Genomic DNA, 12,324 nt, shown 5'->3' with positions numbered 1-12,324 from the left:
ATTTTGCATCATTTCTACCACCCCAGCAGATGCCTTTGATTGTATATTACTAAGAATGACCCACTTCATTATCATCATCATTATTATTGCCACTTCATCTTCTTTTTGGATCTGTGTGTGTGTAGGGTCTCAGTTTACCAAAAGGGTCATGAATTATCAAGAAGTGGTAATTCTGTTGCTCTAATTCAGTGGTTCTCAACCTGTGGGTCGGGACCCCATTTGGGGTCGAATGACCATTTCACGGGGGTCGCCAAACCACGCTGTCCGCCATTTTTTCCCCTTTTCCCTAGCTGTCCTACTCCCTCTTATTGGTGGCCACACCCACTTGGGGGTCACCACAACATGGGGAACTGTATTATGGGGTCACGGCATTAGAAAGGTTGAGAACCACTGCTCTAATTGCTTGTGGAACTGAGAAATTTTACTATTTGGTATTTCATGTAATTATTTTTGCTTCCTGTTCCAAATACCTTATTTGATGTAACAGTAATATTTCATTATGGAATTCAAGATATCTAGTCTTTCTTGTCCTTTTTTCTTCTCAAATTATCTGTTCAATATATATTCAGTTTTGTTCAATCCAAATTCTGGCAGATTACATAAAAGAGAAATATACTTTGCCCTCTCAGATGGATGAAAATTGAAGAAAAAAGACTTAGCTACTTGAACCTGGAACTGAACATCTTTGTGAAAGTATGCATTTGGGAATATACCTGCACCAGGAGAAGTTCCATTTTAGCTTGTCTGAGAATAATATGTTAACCAAATGCCTATAAGAAATTTATGTATGTGATCTGGAGCATCCCATAGTATCCAGTTCCTATATGTGGATGATCATCTTTGCCCTCAAAATAGCTTTACTCCAATTACCTCAGCCACATATTAAAAGCAAACTGCATGGACATATCTATTCAACACGGCAAACAGACAAAACTGTAAAGACTTTGAAGACTTAAAGTAGTAAGCAGTGAATTAATCAGGAAGACAATTTTCTTTCAATTCAAGTGTGAAGGTTCTAATAGCATTCTTAGGAATTCTGTCCTTTTCACTTTATAGATCTTTTATGTATATGTTTTGTTCATTTGTTAGCATACTCTCCCACCTTTCATTCTGGAGCTTAAGGTGGCATGTGAATTGCTTCCTCCTATTAATTTCCCACAACAACTTTATTATGGGGTAATACGTTGGGCTGAGAGAGAATGACTGACCCACCCAATGAGCTTCCATGACTGTATGGACTTGATGTGGATCTCACTGACAGTCACCCCAACACCTTAAATACTGGTAGTTCTTGATTTACAACCATTTCTTTAGTGACCAAAGTCACAACGGCACTGAAAAATGTGACTTATGACCAGTTTTCCCACTTGCGACCATTGTGGCATCCCATGGTCATGTGATCAAAATTTGGGCACTTGGCAACTGGCATGTATTTACGAGACTTCCATTGTTCTGTGGTCATGTGATCATCATTTGTAACCTTCCCAGCTGGTTTCTGACAAGCAAAGTCAATGTAGGGGAGGCCAGATTCGCCTCATGACGGTATGATTCACTTAACAACTGCAGTGATTCACTTAACAATTGTGGCAAAAAAAGTTGTAAAATGGAGCAAAACTCAGTTACCTGCCTTACTTGGCAACAGAAATCTTGAGCTCAATTGTGGTTATGTTGAGGACTACCTGTATTACACCTATTAGGCCTCTGTTATATTAGACTTTGAGAAACAAAAATATTGCATAATTGGTATTGGGAAATGCCAAGAGGAACAGTGACAGAATAAGTGTGGAATTTGAGCAGGGAGCTTTGCGTATGTTTCTGTTCAGGAACAATTTATTCTTATTAAACTTTAGATAAAATTTGTGCCTTGGCTATGGTGAAAAAAATCTGATGAACAATGAAGTTCCATATTTTTGGGAACTAAGGTGAAGCAAAGTTAACTATTCTGCTGGAGGAAATTTTGTTATTTGTACTTTTATCCCACCAATTCAGGAGAAAATGGAATTTGCAGATCAGTTTGAAATAGCCTTAAAATTCATATTCTGCTGGAGTAATTGTCTTATAGCAGCAAGTGCTTTTGGCAAGAAACCACTTGAAGATGGTGGATCATAGCAGTCTCTAAGATTCATTGAACATAGCATTTCAAGATGATATTTGGAACTCAACATGGAAATAGAACAGGCTGTAGCAGGCCTCTGATAAGTCTATTTCTTTGCTAGAGCAGTAACTCTATCATCTGTAGCCATATTTCTTACAACTTACTTCCTTGTGTTTTGCTGATGAAGTTGATGTAGGAGAATGGTGCTGATAGGGCACAGTTGAATAAACTTTTGAGCAAATCTTACTTTACCTTATATAGATATTCAATTATTCCAAAAGCTTAGAACATGTTTGAGATGTTTCCATAAACGTGAGATGCAGCAGAATGAAAAATTAGTAATGTACTATGACTGAGGTAGATGCAAAAAAAAGGAAGCATAAAACCATCTCCTGGAGTCCTACTGATTCCTGTAGGATTTTGTTCTGACCATAATCTGTATTTAATGTTCTTAGCATATATAATAGATAAACTTTTATCTCCCTCTCAGAGAACTCAAGCTGCATTGCAAGCAGTGAACGCTGTGCAGTCTGGAGGCATGGCCCTCACAGGTGCTCCAATGACTGAAAGTGGTCTGCCTCCTGGTCAGAGTTCAGTTCTTCGAATTATTGTGGAAAATCTCTTCTATCCTGTTACTCTAGAAGTGCTATATCAGGTATAAACAAATGTTCTTCTTGTTGTAATTACTTATTTGGATATATTTGGCATTAAGATATGGCTATTTAATTGTGTTTTCCCCTTACCAAATATCTTAAGCCCAGAATGAGTGTCCTTCCTCTAATTCAAATGAAAAAGTAATAAAAACCAATTATTTACTAGAGAATAACTTGCATACTGTAACAAATATCACAGACAGCACTAGTGATTCAACCAGCAGGATCATGTATATCTATTTCCTTCTCTGTTTCTTGTACACTCCATATTAAGTATTTGCTCATGAATTGAATTCAAATCAGGGAGCACAATGAATACATAATAATGCGATTCTGTAGAATTGAAAGGAGAAACTGGAATGAATAAATTTTGTTAGATCATAGCTTTAGGGTACATTTAATCCCAATACTATATTATTGTGGGTTATTATGGTGGTGGAAAGCTTTTGAATGGCCAGGTTGCAAATATAATACCTCTCTTTGGATTATTATAGCAGCCATGACCAAGAGTTGCATAGCAGCTTTGAAAACCATTTCTGACAATCTCTGCCTGTTTGTTTTGTTTGCTTTACAAAATGGAAAGCTGCTTTTTTCCCCAATGAAGCCAAGCAGATGTTCACACACATGCATATGGAAACAGCTAGGAATAACTTCCAAAACACCTGCATGAGGCTTGCAAAGGACACAGCTGCTTTAGCTATTCAAAGAGAGATTCTGTGTTTTGTGTTGCAAAGCAAATCCTTTCAAACGTAGCCTTGTTTTGTCATTTGTACATATTGTCAGAACTGCGCTACTCTTTAGTCTTTAATGTGATTATTTACCTTATTTACATTAAATATTGGGGGGGGGGGAGCCTTTCAAGCTTAAACAGTAATGTAACTGGCCAGTTTAACTAAATTATGTTTAATTATAATTTGTATATATTGAAGAAAAATCAGTCTTTATTATTTTTGTTTTTATTGAGAGAACTGTTTCACTTATGAAATTTGTTATAACACCCATTAATACCATGTTCAGAGTGCTACACTTTCAAATTACAATAAAAATCCTCATGCCTATAAATTTAGATTGTTTGAAATAATCATTATATCTCAAACTCCCAAGAAAGTATTAATGCATGAAATGACTGTTTGAACTTTTTATTTAGATCTTCTCCAAGTTTGGAACAGTTTTGAAGATCATAACCTTTACAAAGAATAATCAGTTCCAGGCCTTGCTTCAATATGCTGATCCTTTGAATGCACAGTATGCCAAAATGGTAACTTTGCGAATAGACTCCTAATATGCTTGCATTGTAACCGTTTACTGCATGTGAAATGCCTTATTTTTCTGGTGCTATGTCACAGAAGTATTATGCTGCAATTTTACAGTACAAAAATACTGTGCAATCATCATTTCATATAGCTATTTCTTTGCATTACAGTATAATATATTTCTTTGAAATTCAGAGACTGCATAAACATTATAAACCATTTAAATGTTGGTAGAGTAATGTGTGGAATGCAGCTTTCCAAAGGCCTATTTCACTGTCTGTCAGAGGTGCCTACAATTTTCTCCCATCCTTTTTTCCCCTTTACCACTGCTGCAAAAAGAAGCAGATGCTAACATGATTGTTCCAGTTTTGAAAGATTACTCTGGCAAGCCTTTAGGACTGATAGTAAAAACTTTTCAGAACAGCTCTGCAAGTTCTAAACAGGTGCTCCACGAAGGCTATTTGATTAATTATTCAAATCTTTCAAATTTTCTAATAGAGCCGTGTACCATCTAATAGCTATATTTTACTAACTTGATAGCCTCAGTGATGCAACATAAACATGATGGTGCGTAGTCTCAAAGAAATGTAATTTCAAAATGATACTTTGTGTATAATTTAAGTATAACAGAGTTACAAACTTCTGGCAATATGGTCCCTTTAGTTTACAAAGCACATAAAACAATGGGCCAAAGCAACATTGAGAATATGAACTCATTTGCCCTTTGCTTCAACCAGAATGTATGTTCACACTGCAACTGTGCATGTATTTATGTGATCTAAATTCCAAAAAATCCTGGAAGCATTTCACAACCTCAACTTTTTTTATATCCCCATAGGCTCTGGATGGTCAGAATATCTATAATGCCTGCTGCACTCTTCGCATTGATTTCTCCAAGCTAACAAGCCTTAATGTAAAATATAACAATGATAAGAGCAGAGACTTCACACGTCTGGACCTTCCTTCAGGGGATGGGCAGCCTTCACTTGACCCTAATATGGCTGCTGCTTTTGGTAAGAACTCTTCCTTTGTCGTTGGAGATAGAACAAATTGCTCCTGCCTTTTACCATGGGCTACTGAGGTTTTTCTTTACACAAAGAGACATACTGTTATAGATAACAGCAAAATGTGCTTCCCGTCATTTGGAAGAAGTGGCTTTGAAAAATATTGATTATTAATATAGGTTAACTGTATTAGATAGGAGTAAAATGAGCCGTCATTTGGAAGTGGCTGAAAAATATTGATTATTAATATAGGTTATGATGTTAGATTAATAATTATATTTTTTTAATTGTAGCACTACTGCTTATGAATGGTATCTCAGTTATGAAATTGTTAAGAGCCAAAATTGAGATTCTCTTTTTGTACTTTTTGTGTCCTATGCATCACTGAGGATATGAAAGAGAGTTTGTCAAATTTGGGCCTTAAAAAAAAGTGGGGGGACATTTTCCCCTGTGTATTGGAAGTAATGGGCAAAAATTCATTTTTACAATTTTGCTTTGTTCATTCTTGCATAACCTTTTGCCAGCATCTGTTGGAAAACACCACCAAACTTTTCTTCCTTAACTAACCCAGAAAAACAACGAAGATAAATTTTGCTTCCTCTTATTTCAGGGGAAATTTTATTTGTAAAAAAGTGAAGGACACTGACTCTTTACACAGTTCTGATGAGGCTATAATCTTACAATAATGTTACTGTACTCTAGAAGGTAATTATTATTGTTGTAGAATTTGGAACGGAAGCACTGATGGCTTCTTGCTGTCCCGTCCATTTCCAATTGATAAAGGTGTTGAGTCCAGCATTGAACTCATAAACATTTGGAACTGTATCAAACTTTATCTTTATCCATACATTCTCAGTGTTAAGCAATAATCACTGTCAGCCTTGCCCAGAAAGAGTACTTTTGAAAATAATCGATATACTGTATTTTAATTATATTTAATATATTGGGGTTTAACGTATTGATCTCAAGATAGCTCATAATAAAAACATTTTTTAAAAAAGTCTATTTCTAAAGTAGGCAGAGAAAAAACTCTTAACCCTTTCTTCTGAAAGGGCAGTGAAAACCATTCCCCCTTGCAGAAAGGTATTCTTAGTTCTTTTATATGGAGGTATTCTGTAGAAAGATATTCTTAGTTCTTTCTCTTCTGGTTAGCCATGGTATTCTCTAAGGATAGCCCATTAGGAATTGAGCTCAGGAACTAAAACAGGAGCTTTAGGAATTTAATCTTCAGAACTAGAACAGAACCAGATTATTGAGAATGATATTTATCTTAAATTTAGCCTGGGCTTTGTAGTTTTCTCCGTATTCATCCAGGCAGGTGATTGATTGCTACAGACTTACTCAGTTGGGAGCACCAGATGAGCAATGTTCAGGCAGAAATTTGTCCTGGAAAGAATTTCCCAAACCTTGCATTTGTATTTTTGTGAGCAAGGTGCACTCTGATCCCAGACATTTTTGCTCACAATAGATGAATGCAGGATTTTGTGAATTTTCTTTCCTCCTGTTCATCTGTTTCTATGATTAAGTATCTAAATACACAAAACAGCTTCAGTAAACTCTGAACCTAAGCTTAAAGAATTAGAAGAACAGGTAAATAGCAATATTAAGACGAGAAAACATACTCACATTTTCTCTCAAGCAGCCATATGTTGACCCAGTGTCAAGTGAATTAATTAATTTGTTAAGCTATCCATTTGTGTGATACTGCAAAGAGAGTTTACATGCTGTATGCAAAAACTCTCTTCTGTTCTTGGGTAGAAATACAAGGTATTGTATGTATTTGATATCAGTATTCACGCAGGCCCTATCTGGCTGAATAAGCTCTTTGTTATTGAATGTTTGCATAATGAATTATAATGGAGAGCAGAAGTGTAAATTAAATGATGAATGCCTATATTGCCAAATACAAGTCACAATACCAATGCATGCTGTATTATAACTATAAAATATATAGTGTTTTGCAGTATTTGTGTAATTGCCATATTGTGACTAAAGATAAGAGGTTTAGGAAGCTATTGAGTTCAGACAACATGAAAGGTTGTAGTCCTGAATGTGGCAATTTCCTGCTGTTTCCAAAGCATCATAGCTGTAGCATGTGAATTGGCCTCATGAAATAGAGCCTACTTGATTTCTTTGCTCAGTGCTTATTTCCACAAATCATATTCTATGTTTTGTATAAGTTGCTGTAGTTAAAAAGGGTACTTTCAATCAGTTAAGTAATCTTCAGAGAGTAAGCAATTGATAGCATGAAACAGCTGCTATATTTTTCCTGCTATTCATTGGAGGTGGGGGAAAAATGAATAGTATTATCTAATTGTCTGATTTAACACAAAAAGAAAAATGAAGCACTTGGCCCTTGTTAATAAACTACAGACAACATTTTACATGTGAACATGCTATTTGCACTTGGGTTTTGGTTCTTAAGTGTCCTCTCAGAGAAGCAGATCCTAAAAGGCCTATTGGAATTACACCAATATTGAGGAAGAAGGTTGTACAGCTATTATTCATCACTTAATTGCCAATATAAGCTTCAATTAGAAGCAGAGCAGAGAATCACACAAACTGAATTGAACAGGGGATATATTCATCCCATGCAATAAGTCTAAGACAAAAATCTGTTCCTTAGGAGTTGAATAACTTTTTACTTTCTCTAGAAATCAACCTCCTGCAATCTGGGCTAATTTGTTTTCTTTTTTCAGGCACTCCAAGTATCATCTCCTCACCATATGCAGGGGCAGCTGGCTTTGCTCCTGCCATTGGCTTCTCCCAAGCAGGTAAAGTCTTTCTTAGTATCGTAAATATCTGATTTTCTTTCTTTAATATTTCATTTAGGTTTGTTAAATATTTATATATGTATTAAGAACCAAAAGCTGACAAATGTGTTGGCAGCTTTTTAATGGTGTGGATCACGTGTTGTTATTTTATTTAACAGCACATTAATGAAGCACTAAAAATAAAGCTTTTAATATTGCTTGACTATTTTCCCATTCCTGATGTTTTGAATTCCAGTTAGAAAATTAAGTTATTCGATTGTAATTGGGCAGGACGATATAAGAGAATGTTTTATCCATATCTAACTACTAGCAGGAAACACGAGAATCAAAGTCTTGAGTAATATGGCATTTTGAAGGAATCCTTCTTCCATAAAACACGGGGAGAAGTTTAAAAGATTGGGATGAGAGTTTGATTTGATTCAGTTTGCTGTTTCGAAATGGAATTTAGACATAAGCTATGATATTTAATCCAGTGAGGAGAAATAGATTGCCATGCCTTTCCAGATTAGATTTACTTTTAACATGAGAAATAAAAATGAAGTTACCTTTGTGTTTACTGAAATGCTTTTTGGGACTCTTGGCTGTTCCAGGTTTATCGGTCCCGGCTGGCGCACTTGGTCCTCTTGCAATTTCCACCTCTGCAATGACTGGGCGGATGGCTCTCCCAGGAGTTACAGGATTACCTGGAAATTCTGTGTTACTTGTTAGCAATCTTAATCCTGATGTAAGGCTAACACATGTGCATATGCCACAACTCAAACATAGCTTTTGTTTTAATCGTTTTTATTCTTTTGAAAAAGAAAAAAAGTCATAAACCCACAAAAGAATATATATCTTAACATTGTAAACAAAAAACCTGATATGTATATGCTAATGTGACATTCATGTCCTTAATTAACATCTGCCAGGGCACTTGAAAACAAGGAAAGGGGGTAATTAAACATAGAAACTAATATATACAAATATTAAGTAATCCTCCGAGTTGGACTCCTACTGAAGTATTTGCTCAAATAAAGAAAAAGAGGTAAGCTCTTCACATCATTGGATAATGCACTGAACATGAGAGTCATTCCAACCCTGTAGTTATCAAGGTTTGTATATGTATGTGCGTGTGTTTATAAAAGCAGTGACATTTTCCATTGTCTTCCTATCACTTTCTGAATAGCTGGTAAAAGACTGTAAGCTTCCTCAAAAACCACTGATTCTTTCAGAACAAACTCAGTATATTAAGTAACTTATTTTCAAAAGGGAATATGATAATGCGTATCCTCATTGTTAACAACCCATTATACTTTTACTATTAACTGAACTTGCCACTTTTTTTCCTAAAAAGTTGTGACATGCAATAGTATTTTTTAATTAATTGTAAATGTATAATAACGTGACATATAGCCAGAATGGCCTTTATTACATTGCTTTACCAGACATTCCAGTTTCTTGTGCTGTACTCTTTTCCCAATAAAAATGCATTTAAATTCAGCCATAGATATATAACAAAGCTAATTTTAATAACATTGCAGCCCCCAGTATCTCATTTTAAACTTAGTTGAACTGCCACCTATTATAATTAAATTTATATTATTTGTTAAAATCTAAATAATCACATGGCCTTACCAATGAAAAACATGGATAAATGATGTGAATTATATACAGTACTACAGTATAGAACAGTGATGGTGAACCTTTTTGAGACCGAGTGCCCAAACTGCAACCTAAAACCCACTTATTTATTAAAAAGTGCCAGGGCCGCATCAGTATTGTGGTGCCCTCAGGGGGTGGGGGCGTGGCCCACTGGGTGGGTGTGGCTGTGGCGGTCATGGCAGACTGGGCGTGGCCGGAGTGGCCACCTTGATGTTGCTCATGGGGGGGACGCTTGGGGCTGGGCAGGATTGGGGGAGATCCAGTGGATCTCTGGTGGGTGGGGCAGTGGGCAGGAGGCTCGTCCTGCAGGGTGAGGCAGGGGGTAGGGCGGGGGTGCCATTGCTGCGGAGCGAGACAGGGGCAGCTGCTGCCTGACACCATCAGCCCCTGCACACAGAGGCCAGCGAGCACATGGAGGCGTACTCTGCCACCTCGAGCTTGGTAGCCAGCTGCTTCACCTCCTTTATGCTGGGTGAGGCTGCTGCTCCAGGTGCCAGCGGCGGCCTAATGGACCTGCGTGAGCTGGTGGCGGCAGGTGTGCCCAGAGAGAGGGCTCACGCGTGCCATAGGTTCGCCACCACTGGTATAGAATATGTTAAAACAAACATACACAGTAACTATAAGATAATTCCAGATTTACGAATTACACAGTACAAAATTATTGTCTTGTTATTCTGTGCAGGCAATCACACCAGATGGGCTTTTTATCTTGTTTGGTAAGTTTAGTTTCTATATACAGAAAATACATAACATTGTTTGAGAAGCTAATATTTCATGTTGAAATACAAATTGTAATTGGTTTGTATTCTTAAAAATACTGGGTGACATCTATATATTTGTTGGTCTATGTATAGGAACCTGATTCTTTTGTAAATAATTAGAATCTATCTGACTTGTAGATTTTCATATCTATGTTGTTTTGTATATATGAATTCAAATGCATTTTACTTTGCAGGTGTTTATGGTGATGTCCACCGTGTAAAAATCATGTTTAATAAGAAGGAAAATGCCTTAGTTCAGATGGCAGATGCAACTCAAGCCCAACTAGGTATGAACAGTGCTAATCAAATATAGTGTGATTGCATTGTACAAACTGCTTATTTCATTTACTTTATAGGAAACATCTATGATTTTCCTTTTTTAAAAAACATACAGCAAAACTCTTAAGAATTGAAGTTAAATGTTACTGCTACTTTTACCTCTACAACAAGATATTGATTTTCATTTGATTAAAAATTCATTTGATTATTTTTTTCAACTGAAGATTCTTTAATGGGAAGTTAATGCACGCTTCATTTTCTATACTTTATTAATTGTGCATAGTGATCTGCTTCTCTCATAAATAATAATTAGAGTACACCTGATCCTAATTCAGAAACATTATAAAATGAAACAGCCATGGTGGTGCAGTGGTTAGAATGCAGCATAGCAGGCTGACTCTGCCCACTGCCAGGAGTTTGATCTTGACCGGCTGAAGGTTGACTCATCCTTCCATCCTTCCAAGGCCGGTAAAACGAGGATCCAGATTTTGGGGGGCATTATGAAATGATATATAAACCTAAGTGCTATTGCTATTTTTGCTATAAGCGTAGTTGAGAATTAGCAAAAAGTGAATCTAATATAATAACTGATTATTGGAACAGATCTTTTAAAAGTACCCCTTGGTACAGTATCTTTTTATTTACTTTCCCCCAATCTTAACTTCATTGTCTTAAATACTTCAGCCATGAATCATTTAAATGGACAAAGACTATATGGGAAAACACTCCGTATTACACTCTCAAAGCATCAAACAGTACAGCTCCCTCGTGAGGGTCAAGAGGACCAGGGTCTAACTAAGGACTATGGCAATAGCCCTCTGCATCGCTTTAAGAAGCCCGGCTCCAAAAACTTCCAAAATATCTTCCCTCCATCGGCCACTCTTCACCTCTCCAACATTCCGTAAGTACATCCAGATATAAGGAAGGGCTTGCTCAAGAGGGCTGTTGTTTTCTCCCTCCTTTCCATTCAGCCTAAAAATGTGATTTGTTGCCCTCTTCATCAGATGTTTGACGGAATCTGCTGCATCATAGGCCAGTTCAGGATATGAGTAGCTGATTTGAGAGGTTGGTAATGGTAACACGCTTCTGAGTTTATGATAGGGGCAAAAACTCACACTTCTGAGTTTTAAGAGAGCATTTCAAAAAAGGTGTTTCTCATTATATTTGGAGCATCCAGAGACCATTGTATTATTGTCCTGCCAATTTTATTACCAGGATATGATAATATTGCAAAAAAAAAAAAAAACACCCTGAATTTAAACATTTGCACATGGGGTTGTTTCATCTGAAGTTTCTTTTTGCCAGTAGCAGTTTGTGCTATATGAGAGGAAAGCTTATTTGGAAAGCTACAGGTATCTGAATCACAGAATTCTTGTGCCTGTTTATAAGTTGTAGTTTCATGTGCATAAATTAAATAATTTCTATAGTAGATTGGAAACATCAGAGTGGTGAAATCATTAATGCCAAGAACCTTTTTTTATTTTTTGCCCTAAATACGACTCAGCGCTGTCTCATTGCAGTGTTTACCATAAAATGTATTTATAATGCCACAAGCCTATAAAAAGCTTTAATTATCTGTGAGACAATAAATAAAATTTCAAAGGAGTTTATTTGTTTACAGTCAGGGACCAAAAGGAAAGCAGTAAAACTTAGCTAATAAAACTAGATGAGAAATTAGCATATTAAAGATGGTAGACTAGTGACAATCATAAATATTGACAATCTTCTGTGCAAGGCATATTTAGCCAGAACATCCAAGCTTGAGCATAATTCAAATCCAGCATCTTCTAACAGCAATTGCACTTGAACAAAATTTGACAAGTTTTGAGAATAGAAATATCTCACTAGATTGATTTCTGAGGAA

The 12,324-nt window shown here is 36.4% G+C and overlaps 1 protein-coding gene across 6 annotated transcripts in view; it reads left to right on the top strand.

The window, feature by feature from the left end:
* The window catches only part of PTBP3 (polypyrimidine tract binding protein 3), a 64,025-nt gene that overhangs the window by 44,376 nt on the left and 7,325 nt on the right, over positions 1-12,324 (top strand). For all 6 annotated transcript variants that reach the window (XM_039334415.1, XM_039334414.1, XM_039334416.1 and 3 more), the window contains 8 exons: positions 2,586-2,750; positions 3,896-4,006; positions 4,840-5,014; positions 7,705-7,779; positions 8,370-8,503; positions 10,103-10,136; positions 10,376-10,468; positions 11,145-11,361. In XM_039334415.1, the coding sequence (XP_039190349.1) occupies positions 2,586-2,750; positions 3,896-4,006; positions 4,840-5,014; positions 7,705-7,779; positions 8,370-8,503; positions 10,103-10,136; positions 10,376-10,468; positions 11,145-11,361 (1,004 nt within the window). The remainder of the gene's footprint in view (positions 1-2,585; positions 2,751-3,895; positions 4,007-4,839; positions 5,015-7,704; positions 7,780-8,369; positions 8,504-10,102; positions 10,137-10,375; positions 10,469-11,144; positions 11,362-12,324) is intronic.

Source organism: Crotalus tigris, unplaced genomic scaffold (genome assembly GCF_016545835.1).
Source record: "Crotalus tigris isolate CLP2741 ecotype Arizona unplaced genomic scaffold, ASM1654583v1 scf7180000017630.2799268, whole genome shotgun sequence".
NCBI lineage: Eukaryota > Metazoa > Chordata > Lepidosauria > Squamata > Viperidae > Crotalus > Crotalus tigris.
This window is presented reverse-complemented; position numbering and strand designations above follow the sequence as displayed.